General features: G+C 33.6%; 3 protein-coding genes across 3 annotated transcripts; 1 reads left to right on the top strand and 2 right to left on the bottom strand.

Moving 5' to 3' along the window:
• Positions 1 to 3834: 3834 nt before the first annotated feature.
• LOC110717433 (dipeptidyl aminopeptidase BI-like) lies at positions 3835 to 9976 on the bottom strand. The gene is made up of 11 exons (XM_021896130.1): positions 9389 to 9976; positions 8778 to 8956; positions 8470 to 8692; positions 8233 to 8374; positions 7938 to 8138; positions 7371 to 7502; positions 6892 to 7020; positions 5999 to 6414; positions 5692 to 5908; positions 4810 to 5000; positions 3835 to 4541 (listed from the first exon to the last, which is right to left on the bottom strand). The coding sequence occupies exons 1-11, from the start codon at positions 9778 to 9780 to the stop codon at positions 4364 to 4366; spliced, it is 2400 nt and encodes a 799-aa protein (XP_021751822.1). The 5' UTR covers positions 9781 to 9976; the 3' UTR covers positions 3835 to 4363.
• A 217-nt stretch (positions 9977 to 10193) lies between these two features.
• LOC110717434 (cell division cycle-associated protein 7-like) lies at positions 10194 to 15816 on the bottom strand. Its single transcript, XM_021896131.1, has 5 exons — positions 15178 to 15816; positions 14610 to 14837; positions 12792 to 12875; positions 11550 to 11679; positions 10194 to 11460 (listed from the first exon to the last, which is right to left on the bottom strand). Exons 1-5 carry the CDS (start codon positions 15561 to 15563, stop codon positions 10990 to 10992), a joined length of 1299 nt encoding a protein of 432 aa, XP_021751823.1. The 5' UTR covers positions 15564 to 15816; the 3' UTR covers positions 10194 to 10989.
• Positions 15817 to 17653: 1837 nt separating this feature from the next.
• On the top strand, positions 17654 to 19766 carry LOC110717860 (GDSL esterase/lipase At2g23540-like). The gene is made up of 5 exons (XM_021896643.1): positions 17654 to 18102; positions 18226 to 18356; positions 18595 to 18843; positions 18939 to 19194; positions 19343 to 19766. Exons 1-5 carry the CDS (start codon positions 17808 to 17810, stop codon positions 19564 to 19566), a joined length of 1155 nt encoding a protein of 384 aa, XP_021752335.1. The 5' UTR covers positions 17654 to 17807; the 3' UTR covers positions 19567 to 19766.
• Positions 19767 to 26285: the final 6519 nt, after the last annotated feature.

The raw sequence follows: 26285 nt of genomic DNA, 5'->3' as shown, positions 1-26285 counted from the left end.
AAAAAAAAGGTCACTATGCTATAAAAAGAGGCAACTGCTTTGGTTTCTTTTGTTTATCTTTTCGTATGTCTTGTTACAAGGTGCAACAAGGATTTTCATTCGATTTGGATTAGATTATATTCCTATGGTGAGAACTAGAGGTGGTGCGACTTTTAAAAAAAAGGAGGGACCTTTGCAATATTGTCTTCTATGTTTGATCTCCTGATTGATGTTCTTACTTTGTAAGCTGCTTGTTTGTGTAATTGCATTTTGTTGTATTAAAGTTGCTAATGGAGATGCATCTGAGAACAAGAAAAAGAAGCAGAAGAAGAAAAAGAAAGGAAAGACAGAGAAGGATGAAGAGGTTTCAAAAATAGAGCAAAATGCAAATGCAGAAGCTAAGATAAAGTAGTCAAGCAATCTAAGGAGAAGCCTGCCAGAGTTAAAACCTTTTTTAATACCCTTTATTTTTGTATACAGTGACCTCTGTGTAAATATGGTCAAAATTGAAATAGTGACCCTATTTTTGTATATAGTGACCTTTATGTAAATGTTGTCCAAAATTGATATAATTACCTTATTTTTATATATAGTTGGTTATAATTTTCCTTTATGTTTTAATTTTAGTGTTTTTCCTTTGGTTTTAATTTTTTACATTTTTAAAGCTTCAACTTGCAACATATCATGATTCTTATTTCAAATTCTTCGCCAAAATACCACTTATTACTTTTGTTGTCTTGTAATAGGTATGGCGATGATCATAAGCTTGCTGGATTTTCAGCAACATTGCAAGCTATAATTAATATAGTTATCTTATCTTTTTATATAGCGACCTTTATGTAAATGTGGTCAAAATTGATATAGTTATAGTTACCCTATTTTTGTATATAGTGACAAATGTTGTAAATATTGATATAGTTACCTTATTTTTGTATATAGTTACGTAATTTTTATATATAGTGACTCTACGTTATTTTTTTTTAAATCGTTAGATCTTGTTAGTAATAATGGATGGTTGAGATTTTCTGTTTTTAGTTTTCACCATAAGCCCTGTTTTTAGCGGAACCTCCCCGTATATATATATATATATATATATATATATATATATATATATATATATATATATATATATATATATATATATATATATATATATATTCACAACCATTAGTCGTAGTAGACCAAGTAAATATAGTGCAACTTACAAAAATAGAAAATGATAACAAACGTGAAAAAAGAATAATAGATAGTATTTCTTCTCTCTATTTATATCTAACATTTTTAAAAAAATATAAATACTACTAATAATAATTATTGTTATTATTATACTTATAATAATAATACAAAATATGCCCACAAATAAGTACACTCTTTAAAATGAGTATCCGGGCAAACACCCGAGGCACGTACTAGCATATATATAAAGTGGAGTTTTTTCCCGAATTTTTAGAGAGCCACATAGGATTTTAATTTTTTAAAAATTATTAGAGCGCCATGTAGGATTAGTATTTTTAGAGCATTACGTATAGGATTATGTAGAATTATTATTTTTAAGCGCCACGTAGGATTAAAATTAAAAGTTTAAATTATTATAAAAACTAAATATTATCTTTTTAAATTAGAATTTTTATCTAAGAGAAAAGAAACGATTTATTTTATTTCGTATATATATATATGAAAAAAATAATATTAAACTTAAATATTGAAATTTACGTTCAATTGATATTAAAAAATATTTGAATTAAATAAAAAAATAATGAAATATGAGAAGTGATTATAATAAAATATTTTATAAAAAAATTAATAAAAAAAAAAAATGAAATTACATTCAATTAAAAAAGAAATTATCAATTTTGGATTAGATACAAAAAAATTAAAAAAAATCATTGAAACTAAAAGTATATCAAAACATTCATCATTTATAATTTATTCGGCTAAAAGATTAAGTTCCACGTTAACAAAATTTATCATATCTAATAATAAACTTTATCATCACTTTAAATTCAATATTTTATCAATCCTATATAAATTCATCTAATGTCCCACACAAATAAACGTAAAACTTAAACACCATGAAATTCTTGAATACGATGAACGGTGATGATAATTAAGAAGTCAGTTATAAGTGTTAATTTTGCAAAGGGGTAGGTTTAATTATGCAACTTTTCAGCTGGCACAATCAACGATTGATTTACAAAGGATGATGGAAGCTTAGAAGATCAAATTTTCACCGTGTACACAATTTGAAAAAAAGTTGGTTAAACAAAAACATATAGCTTTACATATTTTATTTTCTTTCTGTTTTTCTTCAAGAGTTGGTTTGTATTGTTGTTTAAACAAAAAATTTACAAAATATACAATGTTTATATATGTGTGAATAGTAATATTATGTATTATGGAGTAATATTTTGTTATTACAATTGAATATTAAATGTTAAATTTAACTATTAATAAAGACGCGGGTATCGCACGGACTTAAATCTAGTAGGTATTATTTGTGACACATATGATGCTAAGTAAGCGAATTTTTGATAGATTTTTTAAGATAAAAATGTTGTATATAGTTTAATTATTGATATACTTCTAATATTTCATATATACAAAATTAATCATAACTTTTAATAAATATCCTATAACTCGGTTATATTTCCATCATTGAAAAAAATTATTTAAAATAAGATCTATTTATAATATATTTAATTTATTTAATAGAGAATCAGTAAAAATAAGTTTTAATTAGTAAAAATAATTTAAGTTCAGTAAAAATACAAATAATTTCAAGTTATTAATAACATAGATATCTATTGACAAACAAAACTACAAAAAGTAAATTGTTATTAATATAAGCGGTGTGATACCTATGTCTAAATATTCTGCATTATTAAAAGGGTTTATATGACTGTATTTAACATTCAAACTAAAAAGTTTATCCTAAAATTTTATCAACAATCCAAGCATTGCCTGGACACAAAACTAGTGTAGTTTAAAGTAGTCACACTTATAATTGTCCTATACTTGTATTAGCTAGCTGTGATAATTGATAAGCATAATCATTTCATTGAAATGTTAAAATATTTATTTTTAAAAATTTTGAAACACTAACATGCCTAGTTAAAGATAAAATTCTCTTTTTCTATTTGACAATTAAAGGGAAGCTGGAAACTTCTAACAAGTAATTAATCATTGTTTGCTTGTTACTTCAAGGATAGCAGATTGATGGATCTTTTTTTTTTTTTTTTTTTTGTAATGTTTTAACATATAATAAGCTTCATTGCCAAGAATTCTGTCAAAGAGTCTTGCACAAACAAAATACAAAATAATTTAAGTTTAGAAAAAATACATAGCAGTACTAGTATTGTCACTCATTGTAAAGAAAAAGTAATTTTTGATGTACTAGTATTGTCACTCACTCTTCAGATTATTAAAATCTTAAATTATCATCATGTAATAAGATGACATAAGAAAGTTTAACTTATAACTTGATCATGATTTGAAATATATTTTCAATTCCAACTTAAAATACTTGAAAATAGATACGAATATATAACACCGCAAATAAAAGGACAAAAAAATCCATGGTTTGGACTTTGAAGAGACTATTACATCATGAAAGTGAATTTATATTCGAGGGCCATACACCCACATATTAATGTTTGCCATGAAGATGTAATAAAAGTGTAGGGTATGATTATATTTATGGTACTTAACCCTTTTGCACAATGTGAACTCTTAAATAAGAGCTTTTAGAGGGCATCATTCTTCCTGAAATAGGCAAAATGATAAAAATCCCACTGCTATTAAGGACTTCAATTATGAAGAACAAGACCCACTTCTTTTAAAAAGTTGGAAAAAATGTTAAAAAAGTGAATCCACCAACAAGATCATCTTTTCATAAATTGAACATTATACATAATATAGGATTATTGTAATGATTAATGATATCTTTCCAAAAAGACTTCTTATGTTGCTACAAAACTTTGTTGGTCCAATCAATTACAAAACATGGAACTACAAAAGCTCTCTTATACGTCAATCACATAAGTGATCAATAATAATTATTGACCAAAGAATGGGACCACGAGTGCTTCCGGAGTAATTGTTCTGAAAATTTGCATACATGGCGGCAGTTTGAATTTTCCCACTCTTGCGATTTGGATTTTTTTTATCCAATCTTAGGGATCGACTGGGACTTATTATGTACAGAGATACAAGACATGAAACAACCAAGGGAGCTAAGTAGTGCAGGAAATCCTGTGACACTTCTCAGTAGATCAGGTTTCGACCAATCTTCGAGAAAACAGGACCAAGTTAAGGAAAACAGTCTTGTTTTCTTTGCCTGCCTATATAATATTATAATAATAATTTGCTGAACCATGATGAACAGCTATAACTCCATCATCTTCATAAGGAATGCAGTCTCCAAGGCCAACTCCTTACTTCTCATGTACCTGTTCTCTTCAACTATCTCAGTTGTTAAGTTAAGCAGAATAGGTCGAGCTGGATCATATACCGTACGTTCTCGGACACGTGCAGCCCATTTTGCAGCTTCCCATACTCCAAATCTGATTTTTGGGGCAGGAAGGAGGCATACAGATAAAGGGGTTAGTGTTTAATATGCATCTGATTGACTGACTCACAAACATTATACTACGGCGTAATGTAGATAAGTGGACAGCATAGTGATTTGAGCTCTAGGCGTATGGAACAAAACATCAGAACACTAAGCAATTACGCATTGTCCAAAAACTTGTGTAGTTGTGCTTGATGAACTGAATCAATATTTATACAGAGACAGAAAATGAACAAAAATAAAGACGGGAAAGAAGTTACCTTGTGCTGAAACATGAGGTAATCAAGACAGCTGGATAAACTGTGTCATTTCTAATATTATTGTAAGGAGAGTATTTCTGCATTACTTGAAAATCTTCAACATCAAATGGATACCCAAATTCCTCATAATCAACTGGAGTCAAGGGTAATATAGGATGCAGAAGGGTGGTTGTTGGATCCAAGAATGGAACCTGAAGAGAATTAGATATCAAACAGTAAGCAACATGGTGTTTGGCAAGGTAATCCCTTCCATACTGCAGTTTGCTCCACAAAGCATAAATTATTACAATAAATAAGAAATGAAACTAGTTCCTTGTAAACCACAAGTGGCATTTAAGTTGCTATAGCAAGGCATCAGAATTCAGCAATAGGCCCAGAGTCTCCCTTTTCTAATATCTGTCTCATTTTTATTCTTCTTTTTTTTCAGAGAGATATGTGCAATTCTCTCGTCAATATCTGGCTAATTTTATCCAGGCTAGTAAGATCCATCTTGAATCTAAGCTTTTAATGTAAATGAACTTGCATGAAATAATTGAAGTGTTATTTGTGATCAAGGTCCTAGCAGGCAAAAGTTGTTAATTTGTTATATACACCAGGTTGCGCGGTGTATCTTGCACCCGGGTGGTCATCAAATGAGCAAAAAATAACCCTGGGTGCATCTTGTACCCGGGTGGTGTATATAAAAATTTTCACCAAGCAGTAGGATAGTAAGATGCCAGCTTACGTTAATCTAGTCAGTAGTCACATTCAACTATTTGACCTTTTCAAGCACAAATGCTGGAATGCTTACATTCTTTAGTTTCCCACCCCCTAAATAGACCAGCTCAGCAGGATAAAAGAGACAAGAGGGGGAAGAATTCGAAATAAAAGAACAAAAATGACCTTCAGCACAGCAACACGGAATAACTCTGGACAAGCATTAATAGCTGAAGCAACTAATAGCCCTCCAGCACTATAACCCCAGGCAGCAAGCTTGTTTTCATCCACAATATTTTCCTCAACCAGGAATTTGCCACAACAAAGAAAGTCTTGGATGGAATTTAATTTCATAGTGCGTCTCCCATCATGGTGCCACTTCTTACCTCTGCCACCTCCACCTCTGAGAAGAGCAAAATTTACAATTACAGTAAGCAGTCAGTAAAATAAAAATTAAGGAAGAATTTAAGCTGTTTTACAAGTCTCAACATACCTGACATCTGCATATGCAATAAGCCAACCACGATCAAGAAGACTTTTTAGTTCACTGCGCCAGCGTTTGTCTAACAGTTCGCCATAAGCTCCATGCCCATGAAGTAATGCAGGGTTCTGATTTCCTTTTTTGTTTCTGGGTGAATAAACGACAGTCAATGGTATCATGACCCCATCATGTGAGCAGACGTTATGTTGTTCACAAGCATAAAACTCAGAAAGGTCATTCCAAAGATTTTCCTCATCCTTATGCTTATTTTCCTCAGGATCAAAAAGAAGAGAACTTGGTGATCTGTCATTTAGTGAAGTAGAGGATTTTCCATATAGAATTCTTGTCCTCTCATGAAGCAGATTTTGTTGCTGAATAATGTTCCATTTGTCACTCATAAGATCATAATCAACCACTGCATCAGGCATCTGTGTGATAGAAGAGGTTGCCAAAGGTTATTAGAAATAGCTAGCTTGCAAGTAAGTACTTCACACAGGTAAAGAAGTATTAAAAGATTTACAACAGAGCATAAGCAAATAGCAAGCACAAAGAGAAGAGAAAACACAAAATTGTAAGGCATTTGAAAAGATCCTAAGGTTCCAGAAAAAAATTGCTCTTGCCTATGCGATATCAACATGGGCAGTGATAATTTGAAAAATAAAAAAATAAATAATAACACTTCGTAATAAACAAAGGGGAAGTTCAGACTTATGATTCAGTTCACTATAATCCGAAAGTCAAAAATTGTTGTGTTAGACTGGAAATGGACACAAGTGCTATACTGGTATGCCTATCAGCCTATGCATGAAAACTAATTGCATGGCATGCAAGACAGGCAAGTCCCATAATTTAAGAAGAAAAAAAAAAGTCCCATTATACCATGCATGGATTAGACAATTACATACCAGTGGAGATGAAACTGTAAAGCGAACTGTGGATGAATTGAAATCATAATTTGGCCCGGGTAAAATTTCACAAATATGCTTCGGCAAAGGAAGGAAACGTGGACTATGCTCCACCAAACGAATTGCTGCCTAAAAGATAAAAGAGGAGCAACATTTAAAGAAATAAATAAATATCGAAAAAATAGCCAAAGATACCTGAGAAATTGCTAAAAAAAAGCAGCAATGAAAGGTCAATATGAATTGTGAGTCACCATAAGCATACACTAAAATTACCTCAAGTGAAGATAGAAAAAAGCTATAGTTTGTTATAGAAAAAATACAAGAGGTGGAGAAATTGAAGCTCCACTTCCCTTTATTTAAGTACTGGACAAGGTTGTTATATGCCTTCTATCATGGCACAGGTAACAGTTTACCCCTTTAAAAAAATAATTCATCAACAAAAAGACACTAGATGAATAAATTGCTGAACTCAGGGTTACCTTATGAGTGGGCAAAGGTAGAGGAACCGTACATAGCCTTAAAGTCTGACCTTCCCTCAAAATAAGTACCAAGTGTGTGTCATTGAAATCAACATCCACGATGACCATATTAGGGTCATCAACAAATACACTCTGCATTGAATGGTCAATAACAAGGCTGTTAATTCATAAGTTTTGACTTTTGAGTTCAGAATATCAACATTATTCTTAGACATATATCATTATTAGTAACAGTATGTAAAACATGATATCCATTAAGACCAAACGCCGCATTATCTTCCAGCCAATGCAAGAGACTTCTATTTGATTGAATTTAGAATTAGAAGCTTAGACTAAGTACCTAAAAAGAGGCATATGTAGCTGAATGATTAAAGTCCAACCACACAAAAGAAGCCACATTTTTTAGAGAATTCAATGTTATCGAATTAAACTGGAGAACATTTTTTTTTTTTTTTTTTTTTTTTGGTTTAAAAGCTGGAGAACATGGAGGTGGAATTAACAAAGAGAGACATGATGCCTGTGGAGGCAGAAAACATAAAGTTAGCATCAACCAGAAACCTCAAATACCTCCCACACTCTATTACCAGGAGCAATATCAACAGGTGAGCGGAGAAGATAATGATTATCAACTGGCTGTCCTTCCTTTGCGGCATCTGTGAACAAATAAAGGTATCCTCGATGATGCTCAACAACACAATGGACAAATGGGTCACCTTCCCAAACTAATGTCATCCCTGACAAAGGGTTGGCAGAATCTATCAAAAACACCTGGAGGTCAATGGGTAATATTGCTTCAGACAAAATCCATATTAAATATAATCCTGGAAGATGGCTACAAGAACTGAAAATATGAAAGTGTTACCTTTGAAACTGTAGTTGAGAATATATATACAGTCACAAACTGAAAATCTTTAGTGTGCCGAATACTAACATAGACATTCTCCTTTGGCTCTTCAAGAAGCAAGACATCATCATCATTTGATCCAAGGATGCTACAATACAGCCTAACAGCAAAGAAACAAAAAAAATAATCAACTATGTTAAGCCATACAAGTACAGCAGCACAAATACACTTCAGATGTAAGCAAGAAGTACAAACTTGCAAGGCCGTTTATAGTGATCAGTGACAACGTAAAACAGTGACTGCCCATCCTTGGTCCATGCCACATTCGAAACCCAGTCAGCCTGTGGCTTATCACACAAAGCACCAGTAATCAAGTCCCTCACAGATAACTTGAAAAAATCGTTGTCTTTGTCATACATAGTATAGGCAATATGGCGGTGATCAGGTGACACCTCACACAGTTCCTCAAAAGCATAACCTACAATGAGAAAGCTAAATGTCAAAAACAAAATGACAACCAATTAGATCAAGTATAAAACATATTATAAGCAAAATATAGAAACCTCCAAATCTCTCAGCTTCCTGATTGTAATCAATCAACTTCTGTTCAATCCTTTTACCAGACGTGAAATCAAACCCGGAAAACGGAGACATATTAGATATAAACTCTTCATTTAAACTTGCCAATCGACGACATAACACTGGAAATTGCTTTCCTTCTTCAACCCTTCTATAATACAACCTGTATATGCCCTTAATTAAGTTGAAACAAACAATTAGTCAGGTTCAGATTCCTGCAACATATTACTCCCCCCAATTGCCAATGTACAATGCCAATCAACAGAACTCAGTGACTTCTTTTCGACGAAATTAATTACTGACAAAAATGTAAATCAATGGTAAGATGGATTTAAGTATTTAAGTTCTTCCATAAATTACCGTTACCCTCACAATGGCCAAGAATAGTGTTTCTCTAACACAATTATATTCCTACAATCTTATACTCCCAATTAAATCAAATAATAAGATTAACTGAATCCAAAAATACAACAAATATAACAACAGAAACATAAATTCCATCAAAACCCATTATAATTTCATAACCCACCATTTAACATTCATTAACAATACCCAAAAAAATTTTAAAAAAATAAGGAAGGAGAGAGAAAGAGACCAGGGACCCCAACGAAAGGGGGAAGAGGAGAGATCGTAAGGCAAGCGAGAAGCAATCTCAGACTGAAGTTTGTTCTGAAGGTGTTGGGTTTCAGATAAGACAGCTTCAGTGTACTTCTCTTCTTGTTCCATGTAAACATCCATGTGTCGCATAGCCACCTTGTCGTTAAGCTTGGACATCCAACTGTAGTCATCCTCCCATGTTTCGCCGTGTGGCGCCGTCATCTTCTCCGCCTTTTTCGGCGGTTTTGGTGGTGTTGGTGGAGGCGATGGTTTTGGGGGCTGTTTTTTCTGGGTTTTCCGGTGAGCATGTCGGAGAAATGAGTACAGAGAGGTTTGTTTTGAAGGTTTGAGATGATGGGTGAGAAGGGATGTTTGAAGGAATTGTTTCATTGAGAGTGAAAAATGCTGAAATTAGGAGTTTGATTTTGTTTAGAGGTTTATGGTGAAATTAAGGGTTTTGGAAGGGTTTGTGCAAAAATGGGTTTTTTTGAGGTAAAAGTGGATTAGAGTAAAAATCATCTAATTGCGTAAATATTCCGTACTCCGACAAAGGTTATGGAGTAGACATGAATTCAATAAGAGTTTACTTGATATTGCGGCGCGTAAATTTTCTGACCTTTAAATTACAGTAATATAGTTCAAGTTTTTAAAATTTGGCCATAAATTGGCTTATGAAGATAATAAATAAATATAGGATGGAGGAAGTATTTTGATACTCTTAAATAACAGAGAGCGTAATTATTACAAGTACTCTCTTATAAAAATAAAAAAAATTACAAGTACTCTGTGTATAAATAGGGGAATAAACAAAGGTTCATAATTTCATACATTACGAAATATATAGTTATGGATTATGTTTTTCAAAATACAGAGTAATTTGCTTGCAAGAACATAGTAGTGAAAACTATGGGGAATTCAACCAAGTCGAAGTAGTTGTCTTCAAACAAGGTCTGAATGTCTAATGTCAAAAAAAAATCTTTACATAACATAAAACAGGAACTTGACTCGCATTGACAAGGCACCCTTGTAGCTTGTAGGAGATAGTTGCATAACATAGTAGGCATGCACCATCTGCAGAAATGATGGGCTCTAAGATACTCATAAGTCATAACCAGTTCTCAATATGACAATAGAGGCATATGCGAAATACTTTTCCAAGAACAATAACAAATAGTTACCCTTCTATTAGATCTACAACCTGCATATTTTAGTACAATTACAAGGATGAATCATGATTGATCCTTCCTAAAAGAGCAAAACCATTCTGTTTAATAAGTTTGATGTGTTCCCAAAAGATAGATTATACCCTACAATTAGGTACCTAAACCAATGAACTTTCTATCCCAAAAGATACACCATACTACCCACAAAATGGTACCTAAACCAATGAGCTTGCTATCCCAATACAGTAGATATGTTTCATGATTCCCAAAAAGGCAGAACAGTAACCATCCTCTTAAGAAGAGAGGTTAAGCAAACTGCAGTACTGCAGTAATTCAAGTTTTGTTCCTCGACCTTAGCCTTCGAGCAATGCTATCAACCTTGATTTCTGAATTGTTTGGATCCTTCATAGCAGAAACAGGTTCTTCTCTTGGAATTTCATTTGCTTTCCACAGACATCTCACCAACAACGTCAACATTTTCTTGAACGGACCTCCTCCCTGATCGCCTGACAAAGAGTTTTGGATTCAACTCATCAACAGAGGGAGTTGAAGATTTTGGACCGTTCATGTTAGGAACAGGCGCATTTACTGAATCTTCACTTACTGTCACTAATTCCTCGCCAGCATCAGTATTTTCTTTCTTAGATCTTTTCCTTGGTCTCCCAACACCCTTTGACTTTGGATCTGATTCACCAAGAGTCGCCTTATTTTCAGATTGTGGGTTGAGTTCAGTATTCTCAACAACTGCTTTGTCATCAGAAACAGTATCATTGGGTAGCTCCATACCCTCAAAAGGAAGAGACCTTTTCACAGGTTGTGAAGCATCAGAACTATTCTCTGCATCTGGAGGAGCACGTTTTGTTGTAATAAGATAATGTGCCACTGATTTGTATCCCAAGTTGCTGATCTGGAGCAGGAAAGGAAAATAAACTAATACAATATACAAGATACAAAACTCTGCAGAAACTACTAAGTTACATGACCAAGAAAGTCTACCCTTTTGTACAGAGCCCCAGTTGGACACCATCCTCTAGCTTGGCGACACAAACTGCAGTTACAAATCCCACGACAAGGAGGGCAAATCCAATCTGGGTTTTGATTGGCTTCTACAACATGCTCCCCATATCTGTCATTGACAACCATTACAGAAACTATAGTCTCAGAATTGATGGTGAAGAATAAAGATTGTTACACAAATAATTAGATCTGCAATGGTCATAGTCGCACAAACCCCATCTCAGTTCAATTAGCAAATAGATTTATACAAAGTATAACATACAAGTACATTGCTGGTGCAAGATGCAGCAGGTTTCGCTTTTTTTTCTCACCTGGTTTCAAGTGATATGGAGAAGACATACAATTACAGCAATTGAGGGGACAAGTGTGAACCTTATGTGCCCAAAGACTCATTCATTTAAAAGCAAGTTGAAAGTATGAAGAAGGTGTTGACCAAAAGTACAGAGAATAAGGAGTACGGGATTGAAATAAAAAAAAATATATATAAAGATATGTTGAAATTTACTCCATGACTCCAAAGGATCAGACCAGTGTTACCAAACCCCCTTGCAAACTGCAATGAGTGCAATCCAAAAATAGGCAAATTAATATCTGTAAGTTGTACATATTTGGCCTTATTTAACAATTTAGGTACGGAATTATATTCCCATACCAAATTAGACAGCGAATATGGTAGCACTGATCAAAAAAAGATTACCACCAGAAGCAGAAAACCCTGAGTAATTACTCAAAAAGAGATTTAGCTTGGATGCTTTGTGCACTTCAACAAATTTGTTGATTCAGCTGGAGTCTTCTGCTTTCTTTGATTTCCAAAATAAGAGGGTGTGGTAAGATGTAGAATTTAGTCTATGTACTATAACTTTGCTTGATCACATATCATATATTTCCACACGTATCAGCTTTTCCTATGGCCGCAAATTTGGAAATCTTGGTTCTAACAACAGAGTTAAAGCCTTTTCATAGTAGCTTGTTTAGAAGTTTTTCAGCCACTTGAGTGCATTATCCTTGATGTATGAGTCTAGCGCCTTCAGAATTTTCTAACTTGAGAGGAGACTAAGGTTTTTTTTTTTTTTTTTTTGGGGGGGGGAGGGGGGGAGCCATGCTTTGTAATGATGTGAGCATGACTCATAACACACTTTTTTCTTTTCTTATCTCTAGTTTTAAACAGTACTCCAGTTTATCTGAATAATACATATGGAGGAGAATAAAGAATATGCATACCTCATCATAAGACAATCCCCACAAAACTGTCCTTGGACAAGATTGCATTTGCTGCAGCGAGTGCGCTGTCCAAGAGTCTTCTGCCTGTGAAACAGATGCATTTTGGTAAATATCTAAGAGTCGAAACTCAAAAGGCACAACAAGGTCCATGAAAACGTACAAGCAGTTGCATCAGATATAATATGCGAGACACTGTGAATCCTAACATACTCAGAACTTGGAAAAAGTATAGCATTTGCTCCACCACAAAAAATTTAAATGATTCTGGCAGTATCTTGGTCTACAATCCACCATACTTGGTGAAGTAAAGAGACACCCTAAGGGGCTGGAATGGGTGTAATGGGAGGGGGGAAAATACATGAGTAATAATTCTGAATTTTTTTAAGTTTGGATCTAGGGTAATTAATCAATGGGGTAATCAATTCCCCTAAAAAGGGGGTTAATAATTACCCACCTCCCCCCTAGCATAACAATTTCCCCCGTAAAAAAAGCACTCTCCTCTGCTATACTGCATCTTCCTTCTCCCCTGCTATGTACTATCTCCTTCACCTTCATATCCATCCGCCCAATTGAAGTTGTTGCCGCCATTACAGCCGCTTAATGGAAGCTGCTAGCCGCCACCACAGCTCATCAATTCCGGCGAATTACGAACAAGTATCTTGAATCGGACCCATTAGTTGAAAAGATAGTTGAACAAAAGGTTAGGGCTTTTGATCCTTCAAGTGAGGTGATGCTCGTGGTGGTCTCAAATTTATCAACGACATGGTGGTTGCCGCCGATTGCCATGAATTGGTGGTCTTTACCCCAGGATTGTTGCCAAACCTTAGAAAATGAATTATTACTCTCTAAATCAATGCTCAAGTAGAATCTACCCCATTAGATATTACCCCCATCATAATTTCTGGAATTCCAGGCATGCCCTAAGTATCACTATTTCTCAATACCTGTTGACTAGTCAAATATTCAGCAGAAATTGAACTTTTTAATAGGTAATTTAGGCCATTCTTAGAAATGTAGGTCCAAAAATCAGAACAAGGCAGAAACCATAAAGAGGTAAACATACAAAATGTCACTTCGGATCCAAACATACAAGGAAAGGATTTCTCACTGCAATGACAAAATCATCTCGTAAATCCTTAGTATAAAGACTTGTACTCTAGTGTCACCACCAAATTCTGACAAAAGGCTTGACCGCTTGCTAGTTCGCACATAGAAGAAGAGATTTCCCAATGCATTGGCTACAGTGAAATACCAATACAAATGCCTAAGACTTTGATCTCTCCTAACGTCCTAAATTCTGATTTTAACAAAGAAAACAAAAAATCCCACTTTCAAGACAAAGAATCTTGGTAGCTCAAAATTAGAAGTTGATCCCATTAGGCAAGCAAATGACTGGCTAAAACGTAGTATAATATCATGGAATAACATGGAACAGGAATTACCAAATCAGATAGACACTACAAAATCCATAGTTTAGCACTTTAGCTTTAACAATATAAAAGAGTTAATTAAATTCCTTCACATCACAGGATAATTTAAAATTTCCCAAGGAATTCGTGCAACCGGTTTTTCCGGCTCAAAGGACCTTTTAGATTCTATAATAATTATAAACAGCAATGCTTAACCAAAAGGTTAAAGTTAAACATTAAGGCACTTCCGTTTGTCGGATGTAAAATAAACTTCCACCCATATCTATCAACAAGTTCTCGATACACACACCTCCAAACACATAAACATACATAAACACATACACGCACACGAAACAGTAAGCAATAATGAAATGCTTAATGAGATAGCAAATGACAATGAAACCCTCACCGGCACTGATGGCAAGTCTTCCCACTGACCGGATCATAAATCCGAGTTCCATCCGCTCTATACCCATCGACGAAAAATGTCCAGGGCATCTCCGTATTCCCCAACAGTTTCTCATGCTCTTCAGTATAAATCTCGGGCTTTGCCCCCTCTTCCAACACAATGTCCCTACCTCTTTTTGGTTTCTCCTCCTTTGGCTCAGTGTAGGTTACTGGTGGCGCATTTTGCAGCCTAAACCCCATCAAAGCGACATCAGATTCATAATCCCACTAAACTAATAATATTAAAACATAAATTGCTAGCATAATCGATTAAATAATTCATGCAACACATTTGAACATCACAATTCACAATTTTAGTAGCAAACCCTGAACAATTTCTTAAAAATTGTCACAACCCACAACAAATTATCAAAAATATAATGTCTACCAAAAATCCTACTTTAAATCTTCAACAACATCTGATCAAATCTCTAAAACCCAGTAAAAAAAAAAAATACCAATATAAGAAATCCCAGAAAATTAATTGTGTAATCAAAGCAAAATCAAATAGAATGAAGAAGGTAAGAGACCTGGAAGAACGGCGGCGTTCAGTGGGGCCCGAAGGCGGAGACTTGAGAGGGGTATTTCGGTCAAACTGAGTTCTTCTTGGTGTTCGTTTAGTAGCAACAATGGACTTAAGTTGAAGAGAGAGATCGACAATGCCAAGTTTCTGTAAACGTTCACGGTTTTCTTTGATCCGGTGCTCTCTCGTTTGCTCATAATTCGAAACTGTTTCAGCAACAACAGCAGGTTGCTGTTCTTTCTGGGGTTGTTCCTGTTGCTGGGGTCGTTCGCTGTTGTTGTTTGATTTGGGAGTGATTTCAGCAACAGGGGGAGGCGGAGGAACTGGCGGAAGAGGTGGAGGAGTTGCCTGAAGTTGGTGTTTGGCAACGGCGGACCTCCGTGTAATCGCCATTGTTGGTGACAGGAGAAAAACCCCAACGGTCGAAGGGGGGAAAGAGAGGGGTTTATAGAACTCAAGACTGAGGTTGAATTTTTTTGAACAGTGATTATTTTATGTACTCGTATTTCATTTTCAGTTATTATAGTAATAAGAGAAGGTAATTTTGTATAATATAATGTGGGCTTAAATGGATAACTGTTTGTTACAAATAGAATGGATATATACTCATATACTGGCCCATGGGAGCTCATTGTGATGGACACGTGATTGTAAACAATATGTATTCTAACATAGACAATGATGTACTCTCTCTATCCCTGTTTTTTTTGTCTCATTTGATTATGCGCGGTCTTCAAAATGCGTTTTAAAATGTCTATATCTTTATTTTCATATATGTAAAAATTATAAAGACATGATATTAATAAAATATACAATGAGACGAATCTAACAAGACCACTCATGACTATATTATCTTTTATAGATTAACGGTAAATTATGGTCAAAATTTTCAAAGTTTGACCCAAAAAATGGCAATGGGGCAAAATTAAAGGGACGGAGGGAGTAACAGGTAAGAGAATGGTTTATGATTATGATTGTGACTGAATTATTGTTGATCGGGATATTTGATATTCGTAACATATTTGGAAGGTTATTGTGATAAAAATTAGGAATCTGATTTTGTAATAAGGTAAGATAGTGATTAAGTGTATTCTATGCATAAAAAAAGATTATATAGAGGAAAATTCACACAATGGAAGCGGAATTATTAGATAATGATGTATGCATAAGGTTAATTGGTGATTGGGTCCAATCCAGTCATTCTGATTGGGCCAGTCCAAATAATTCAATTAAAAGCTCAAAGCAAGGTTCAACCTTCCAAAGCATGCTAAAGTCAACAGAATCCCAGTCAACGTGGCAAGCCCACTTGACTTCAAGGGCTCAAGCCTCCTCATTCAAGCAAAGGTATAAAAGCCATCAATTGTCTCATTTATGGGGATCATGCAACAAAAGCCTCAAGCCCAAAATCTCTTGCATAGCTTTCTCTCTCAACTGAACTGACTTTAGCATTGGAGAGGCCTTCCTCGGCAATCACCCCCGAGGCTAGTTTACGTGTTATTTGCTATGCAGGAAACCCTCGCCTCCGATGTTCTTTAGACCGAGATCGATCTTCTCCCTCAAAAGGAATCTGCCGAAAATCCCATTGTATCCATCCGGAACAATTGGCATTGATAAAAATCTTAAATTGGCAATGATTTAGAGATGCATGATGCAATCACACAATCATTGATATTATCAATGATGGGTTTTAGTAAGATCTAGTTTGTATCCGTACTATGTATGGTCACAACCAGTCAACCGTCATGCAAGTTAACTGAATCATAATAAATTTGTTTTAGAGATTTTGTTTCCATTTCTCTTTGATGTTAAAGATATAAGAATGCTTATTGTAGACATCTTTCCCGCATGGATCGATAATGTAATAATAAAACTAATGTGTGGCCCGGACGATGTCTCGGGTTGTTACTTTGTACTCCGTATTTGTTTAGTGTCTTCTTCATACCTTCACTTATATACACATGCATCAAACTTATTATAACATACATCAATTATATTAATTTAAGAGCACAAAATAAAATTACTGGACAATTTGTGTTATCAACATTCAATTGGAATTACGAAAACCACAAATTATATTAATTGATCCCCGGTGAACAAGAACTCTTCCATCTCCTAAAACATATACAATTGTAGCTCCACATCTTGGGTACCTTCTAAAATTTCATTTCCCATCTCAACTAAAAGTATTGTAATTAATTAACTTAAATCACTATCTATACCAACAACAAAGTCCTCCATGCGTAAGACCAAATTAGAACAAGCAATTATAAACCGTCAACCTAACAACACCTAAGCTTCACCAATAAACCCATCTCTCTACTTACATGCAACGCTATCACTTTTACCAAGAGTAACACTTATATTTAGATTGGTTACTATTATACGCATGTCCATTAATACACCAATTGTTGCTAAACTACCTCCTTGAATTTATTCATATATATGAATATCATAATACACCATTCCATATTCTTCTCAAACCATCCATTTACTATTATAAGCTTGAGTCAAACCAAATTTATCAATTTGCTCGACGTTACAAGTTTTCTTCATACCTTCACATAAATACACATACATCAAACTTATTATCATTTCTCTCTCAGCCGAGAGCTTTTCTTAAGTTTAAGCAAGCTCAAAATGGCATTTTCGTATTCTCATTTTGATGTTAATCGTCGAAGAATTAATTTTATGACGACTTTGATGATGGTATCAAGTTTGTTATGTTTAATTCCAATTGGTAACGCGGATGATAATGATAAAGCGCTAGGAGCTTCCTTTATATTTGGAGACTCTTTGGTGGATGCAGGGAATAATAACTACTTGAGCACATTGTCTAAAGCTGATACAACTCCAAATGGTATTGATTTTAAGGCTTCTGGTGGTACTCCAACCGGCCGTTTTACTAACGGTAGAACCATTGGAGATATTGTAGGTAAATTTTCTTCATATTTTTTAGATCAACATTTTCAGGCCCAGCCTGTTTTTATTGGGCTTGGTCTGAGTTTCAGGCCCACTACAGTTTGTGATCTTTGATGGGTTTTTTTGGGCCTTACAGGAGAAATGATGGGCATCCCAACTTATGCTACTCCCTTTTTGGCCCCAAATGCTACCGGAAAAGCCATACTATCTGGAGTTAACTATGCCTCAGGAGGTGGTGGAATTTTGAATGCTACTGGAAGAATTTTTGTAAGCTCACCAATCCTTTTTATTTAATCTAAAATCTGAGTTTTTTTCTTTCATCTAATACGGAATACAAATAACGTATGGACGATTCTATAGTGGTTGCCATTTAACGCTTGCCAATATAGTGCTTCAATCCAATCTAACATCCGAGTTATCAATTATTTTATGTTTTTAACACGATATGTGCTACTTTTTACGTAAATAGAATTAAAGGAAACATTTGGTTATCTTGCAATTGTAGGTAAATAGGCTTGGAATGGATGTTCAAGTTGATTACTTCAACATCACAAGAAAACAAATTGACCAATTGTTAGGAGCTTCCAGTGCAAGAGATTACATACAGAAAAAATCAATATTCTCAGTTACAGTTGGATCAAATGATTTCCTCAATAATTACTTACTTCCGGTTATTTCTATTGGAGCCAGAATTTCTCAAACTGCAGACTCATTTACTGATGACATGATTAATCATCTAAGAGACCAACTTACAGTGAGTTTTACTTCAATATATATAGTTAATCTCTTGTAATTATCGCGGTATCTTAATTTAATAAGCTGATGTTGCATTTCATTACTATATGGCAGAGGTTATATCGGTTGGATGCTAGGAAGTTTGTGGTGGCGAATGTTGGACCGATTGGGTGCATTCCTTATCAGAAGACAATTAATCAGTTGAACGAAAATGAATGTGTGGATTTGGCTGATAAGCTAGCACGCCAATACAATGCCAAATTAAAGGATCTTCTTGTTCAGTTGGGAGAAACTCTTCCTGAATCCACCTTTGTTTACGCGAATGTCTATGATCTTGTCTTGGAACTTATCACTAATTACAGGAAATATGGTACGTGTCACACTAATGAGTAGTCCGTTATAACAAACTTGGTCTAATTAAAATTTTATAAACAGAACAAGGTCTTAGTATTTTTTGTAACAAGTCTCATCAATACGGAGTAACTACATACTCTTTAATTTTCTTGATTATTGTGTAGGGTTTAGCACAGCAAGCAGAGCATGTTGTGGAAATGGAGGGCAATTCGCGGGGATTATTCCATGTGGACCGAGCTCAAGTTTGTGTACTGACCGCGATAAACATGTGTTTTGGGATCCTTACCACCCAAGCGAGGCGGCTAATGTATTGTTAGCCAAACAACTACTTGATGGAGACACCAAGTACATCTCTCCCATGAACCTTCGGCAACTAAGGAACCATTGATTGTGGATACTCCTATGTTTTATACATGTACTTTTGTGTATGCATGTATTGCCTCGTGTACTTTTCCCTTATGTCATATAACAAATGTTTTTGTAACTTAACCTTTAGTATACCTCAAATGTAATGTAATTTTTTTATATTTTTTTTTATATTATTACTATTATTTCCATATATATAAGAAATTATTCAGACATTCAAAACATAGTGCTGAAAATAAGTCATCCATATTCAAGTAATACAAGTAAACCATCCAACTGAAAGTCAAATTTAATTACCAAATCGTTGCCTACCAAACAATTACTGTTTTTTTATCAAATTATCATTACGTTGTACCAACACTACCAACTAGGCAACAATATCAAATGTCACTATTAATCATTTCCAAAACTAATTTATGTGTACTAATTTGTATACTTGTTTAACAATTTGCTTAATATTGAAATGGGCCTGGTTGGTTTGGATCGGTGAAATTCAGACTGGACATGAGATCGGAATCATGTACTGCCCGACTCAATTAGGGGTTTACGTTTTGTTTATGTTTCTTACTCCGTACTAATTTTGGTCTTTCATGACAAAGTTATATCATATACTTTGTATACGTATTACATATTTCCTCTAACTCTTTGTTATTGGCATCAATCTAACTCTTATATATTCTTGTTAGTATAGTGTTGGTTATATACAATGTTATGTTAATTTTGTGATTATTAGACTTGTGAGAATATGCAAGAGCAAGGATTGATGTTAATTAGGTTATGTTGTGTATTTTTCTTCATTCAATTCCATGATTACTAATCAAACATGTGAGTGAATAAATTTACAATTACAATTACTATTTTTAATAAGAATATGTTTGATCAGTTTTTAGGTCCAATTCGCACCTTGTTTTAATAAATATTGTACGTTTGTACCTAAACAACCTAATTAGGATTCTGTGAGGTCATTATCATCCCCTAAAACATTAATTGGCAGTACTATTGTTATTCACCTTAAATCTAATCTGATTAAGACGTAATGAACCAAATTAGTACAAATTAAGTAGGTACATAACATGGATGCATTTTCAAGGCAGCTTCAATTCAAGACAAAAATCAACCCCACACCATTCAAAGCCATCAATATCATATCATAGGTGACTGTAGTCACTGTACTATATAGACGCATGTATATTATATAGTGCTCGGAATTTGCTTAAGCTGTAATAGTGCAATTGACAAGTAGTATGTACAAGCTATGTGATAAATTGATTTGACAGCAATTAAGTTGGTAACAAGAGTAACGGTTGAAATAAACACGAAACTATAAATGAGAGAAAATAATACAACCATTATTATTTACCATTATCTTCCCTACAGAAATGGTGCAGAAAGATGTTGTCCAATCAATAATATAATATCAAAACAAACACCAGGAATGACACGTGTCGCTTCCTGGTGCTGTATTTTCCCTCCAAAACTCCTCTCCCTTTTTAGGATTTTTTTTTTATTTTCGGAATATTTGTATAATATAACTATAATAATATTAATCTAAATCTTATATATTATCTTCACATAAAATGTATTTCTTTTTATTTCGTATTCTTATTTCTTCCATACACATTTACCTAAAATATTATTCCAACTCTTTCTTAATTATAGAAAAAGTGAGCCACTGGTTTAGGTACAATCTACTATTATTACCGCCTAGATATGTTTTAGTTGAAGTAGTAAATTAGTACCCGTGCGATGCACGGATTTAACCAAAAAATATTTCGTAAAGTTGTATATTATTAAAATTAAATTAGTTTTTAAATATATAAGCAACTTACTACAGTAATAATATTTTATACTCTTTAATTCAGTGATAGTTAATTTACCTAAGAAAAGGAAGCGTAGCGCTTAAATAAAAATGAAAACAAAAAATGGTGTAACACTTTATAAAAGTGGAGTGAGTGATAACAATTATACTTTGTATGTGTAATGTTATTTTGTAAGATTAAGTTAAGATATTTCTAATTTGAAGTATAACTTGAATTGAAAAAAATTTGTAAGATTAAGTTAAGATATTTCTAATATGAAGTATAAATTAAATTTTGTAAGATTAAGTTAATAATTATACTTTGTATGTGATATATTATATGTAATTTATATATTTACATATATATTGTGCTAATAGTGTTATTGTAGATTTTATTTTGTTGTTTGAATAATATTTTCAAGTTTATTAAAAAGCATTTATTAATAAGTCTTTAGTCATATAATCACTAGATTGTATAGTTTTATTGGGAAATAATATGCACCATTAATGTAATATATTGTATACAACTTTTTAATATTTTCAACACAACTAATCAACAATATTTATTTTTTCTCAATCGTAGTTTTAATAATTGTTGTCTTATTATTTTATTTTTCAATATACGTTGCATTTGTTTATTCCACACGAGTTGCCTCGTTTTTGTATTATATCGCAATTAATTATGGAAAAAAGATTATTACAATGATGCACGGGCACTAATCTAATACAAATACAAACTAATAACCATGATCTGAGCTGTGACAGGTGGAGGAGAGAAAACATATTTTATATATATATATATATATATATATATATATATATATATATATAAGAGAATCAAGAAAAGGCCAAAGAAGAAAAGGATGAGGAGAGGTGAAGGACAATTATCTGGAAGATGTATGTACTTTACGTAAAATAAAAACTATAGGATAGTGAATATTTGAAGAGTGTCGGTTTTGAACATGCTCTATCCGTGTAGGTAGGGTTGTAGGGGTGTAAAAACCTACTTGACCGATCGGATTCGAGCAACCCGAAAAAATTAAATTCAAATATCGACTTTTTTTAATATAATAATTTAGCATGATCGACTCAAATTTATAAATAAACTCGACTTGAATTCACTGAACCCGACCTAAACGCCCGAATTGACTGAGAGCACTGACCGTAGGTGAAAATATCAACATACGGAGTATGCATAGTATATTATGTGTATGTTATGTCACGTACAATAATGTGGTTGATTACATGGGATGGGATGGGATGGGCTGTATGTTGAATAGTTGATTGGGATTAGGCTTGTTATGTTGAAAGTGACGTGTGAGCATCCTCTGTGGTGCAGAGAGACATACTGCATTTTGTATCCCTCGCGTGGGATTGTTATTCGCTCCTATCTCCTCCAACAATGCATGCATTATGCATTATGCATTATGCTTTGTGTTGTATCTTTGTTGTTGATATTCTTTTATTTGTCTTTTTTTCTTCTGTGTGATACTCTGATCTATCTGAAACATACATGGAGTATGCATAATTTCATTGATGTACTACTATGCCACTGGGATGAGGCCTGCTTGTCGTTTAGACAAGCTAAGAACGTGATGAAACCAAATTGAGGGTTATACAAGGTCATACCACGACTACAATGCATTTCTAATAATTAATTATGCGAATACAATAAGTGCAAGCTAAGGAAAATACGAAGTATAAGTGAAAAGAGCACAAATTAAATAGGTGCAGTTTAAAAAATTAATGAATGAAGGGTTGAAGGGGGATTCATTCTTAACAAATAATTGTCCTACTTTACCCAAAATTATGATACCTCATACTTTCTTATTGTCTTTAATAATAATTTCTAATCGTAATAATCTTTTCAGCCCATCAACTTACAATAGTCTTCGATCACTTTGAATTGATGTTATTCCTTTTTATCAAAATTACATAACAACAAAAATTAAGGACAAAGACGGTATTAACTTTAAGATCATATGAAACTCAATGTCCATTCACCACAAACGATAAACAACAATCAACTTGGTTTTATGTTAAATATTTTATTTTAATAAATAAGTAGTATATAGATAACATGCACCCCTGAATAACTAATCCTAGCATATACAGGTACTCCGTATATGTATATGGGACTGTAAACCATTAGAACAAGGTGGTCTTCCTAGAAAGAAAATCAAATCAACCTGGATTAGTCCTAACAAAACCTGAAACTTGGTATACTCTTACAATTAGGATAGATTAGTCTTAGGAAAACTTGAATTATGTGAGAGTAATAGTAGGCCATAGTAGTGCAAGGGAGTAGAGGAAAAGGACAAGGGGGGAAGAGAATAGGTGTAGGTGTGTTAAGGGAACAGTGAGGCGAGAAATCAGGGGCAGAGAGAGTACGGAAGAGAGAGAGAGAAGAAGAAGAAGAAGAAGACTGAGATGAGATGCCGAAATCAGAGGAGCAAAACCAATAATTGTATACCACGCTTCTCCGACACTATCATAATACCTACCAAATGTGAATGTCTTTTCACTGTTCCTTGCTTATTGGTTATTTGCTTCTCTTCTTCTATTTTACCGCTCATCTCGTTCAAACTTGGCCCCCCCTTTCCTTCACCCTTCCACTTAAGCCGCCTTACTATGTTGCTTGATTTTACACACTATTTCATTATTCACTCTTATTTTTTTTAAGAGTTTAGAAGGTAATTAATGAGATTATATAGATATGCATTCCAAATATATTTTCCCAAGCAAAAGGTTAAAAAACTACGGCACACTTCGTATATGGTATTCCCTAACGTCTACTATACTTTGGACACATAATATACTGCATTTACAATACTCCATTTAGCTATTTACAAAACCTAAATTCTTTCTGCCAAAAAAAAAGAAACCTAAATTATTTTGAGAATTACACAACATTCAGAATGAGTAAAGGTTGGGAGGTATTATCTATTAACTCAAACTTTTTTGTTTTAAAAGAAAAATACCTATAGATTCCAAAAAAAAAAAAACCACAAAGATTAGGGCAGTTTTCTCTCATGACTAAACCCTACCTTATTAAGAGAAATACACAAAAAAAGATTTACTATTCCATGTCTATGAATGGATTTATATCTTAATGAGTGTGACGAAAATAACCTAAAGTTGAGATAAAATCAATCTTTAATATGTGTAGCTCAATATTCCCTATCAAAGTGGTAGGTAAGGCATTCAAATAAAAATAACTTCACTTGGAAGCTAGGTTGAGAACTTTTTATTGTGATAAATGTCAACGCATATATTAGAAATGTATAAATGTCAATGCATATATTAGTAGTAGCGTTCTTGATGAAATGTATAAATTTTCCACACGATGACTTATTATTTATTATTTGGTAGTTTGTATTAGAAATGATGTGGAGATTTTTCAACATTATAATGATATTTTATTGAATTAAAAGAAGGGGGGGGGGGGGGAAGTATTATGAGGATCCGACTAGAGGAAGGCATGGACAGGGCCAACACAAGCTGAGGGTTGACCAAACACGGTACCAAAATGGCCCAACCCTATATATGAGGTTGTTGTTAGCCTAACATCACATGGTATGAGAAGCATATGTTAATAAGCCATGGGTTATGTATGAATTTTAAATTAAAATAAAGTTGACATAAGTCTGGCACAAGCATACACGATAGGCCAATCTGCTTATCGACCAAGTTTTTAAAACCAATTTATCAAATACTTGTACACCGTGTATATATATTATTAAGAATGCAAAACGATCCGTAAATAGACTCGTTCAAATTTTGAATCATTAGCTAAATTCAGTGCAACATGATTTTTTTCTTGGCTCGTTGAGGATGAAGCACACAAAACAAATGGGCCTACAAAACCCGACCCGTGCCCATCTTTAGATTCAACACTCTAATTTATGGGCTAATCGATGAATAGAATTATTATCATTATTATTATTATTATTTTTATTTCATACAGCAATGCAGCATAATATGAAGTATAACTGCTGACTTAATTTTTACATGGAGCTATGTATGTAATTCAATTATTTTTTTCTTTCGGTGATTTATAATTCGAATATACGATTACTTAATAGTTATGTGAGTGGCTTGCAGATCAAAATTCATGAATATGTTAAAGTTAAACAGAGGGTCAAAATGTCAAATAAATATTCTGAAGAGTCATAGTTTAGGTGTTCTACAGTTGTTCTAGACTTCTCATGATGCATGAACTTGGTCTTAATTCTTAAATCTTTAAAATGTATAACAGACTAACAATGAACAAATTAACTTGCAGAAATCTTTGAAATTCATTCAATGAACCGGCACTCTATTTGAATAACTTTATGTTCGACTTTTACTCGATTTTTATTTATTTATTTATTTGTATATTTTGATACAATTATGTGTATTTGCATACTGATTCTTGTTTGCATGGTTAGTTTGTCCTCAATCATTTTTGTGAGATTTTTATTTTGTATATAATAATTTTATACTTTTGATTTGTCATATGCTAAGGAGAATTTTGCATGACAAACTAATTAGCCAGGCCAACTGGTCGATGTTGTATTTAATGCTGCAAGAGTGCAAAATATTAAAGAAAAATCCAGGCCATCATCATCATGGGTCACTAATTATTATCCTAACTTTAAATGATTGCATATAATCTTCACATTCTTAGGTTTGAAAAGTGAGCGAGAGAGATGAGCCACTATGACCCGTGCATATTTTTTAGCAGGCATGATAGTATAGTACTATTACAATTTGAGAACTTTCACGAATTAAATCTTTGAAAGTTTTCTCCTATGCCCCAGCATTATCATTCCTTCTTTCAATTGCATCGTTAATGCTTTGACTCGTGTGTCACGTATTATAGTCCGCAAAATTCATGTTGCTATTATTACTATACCTCTATTTGAAGGACTAAAGTAGCATTCACACACGTATGTTATTCA

The sequence above is a fragment of the Chenopodium quinoa genome, unplaced genomic scaffold, assembly GCF_001683475.1.
Source record: "Chenopodium quinoa cultivar QQ74 unplaced genomic scaffold, ASM168347v1, whole genome shotgun sequence".
Classification (NCBI taxonomy): Eukaryota; Viridiplantae; Streptophyta; class Magnoliopsida; order Caryophyllales; family Amaranthaceae; genus Chenopodium; species Chenopodium quinoa.
The sequence above is the reverse complement of the archived record's forward strand: the minus strand, read 5'-3'. Positions and strand labels throughout refer to the sequence as shown.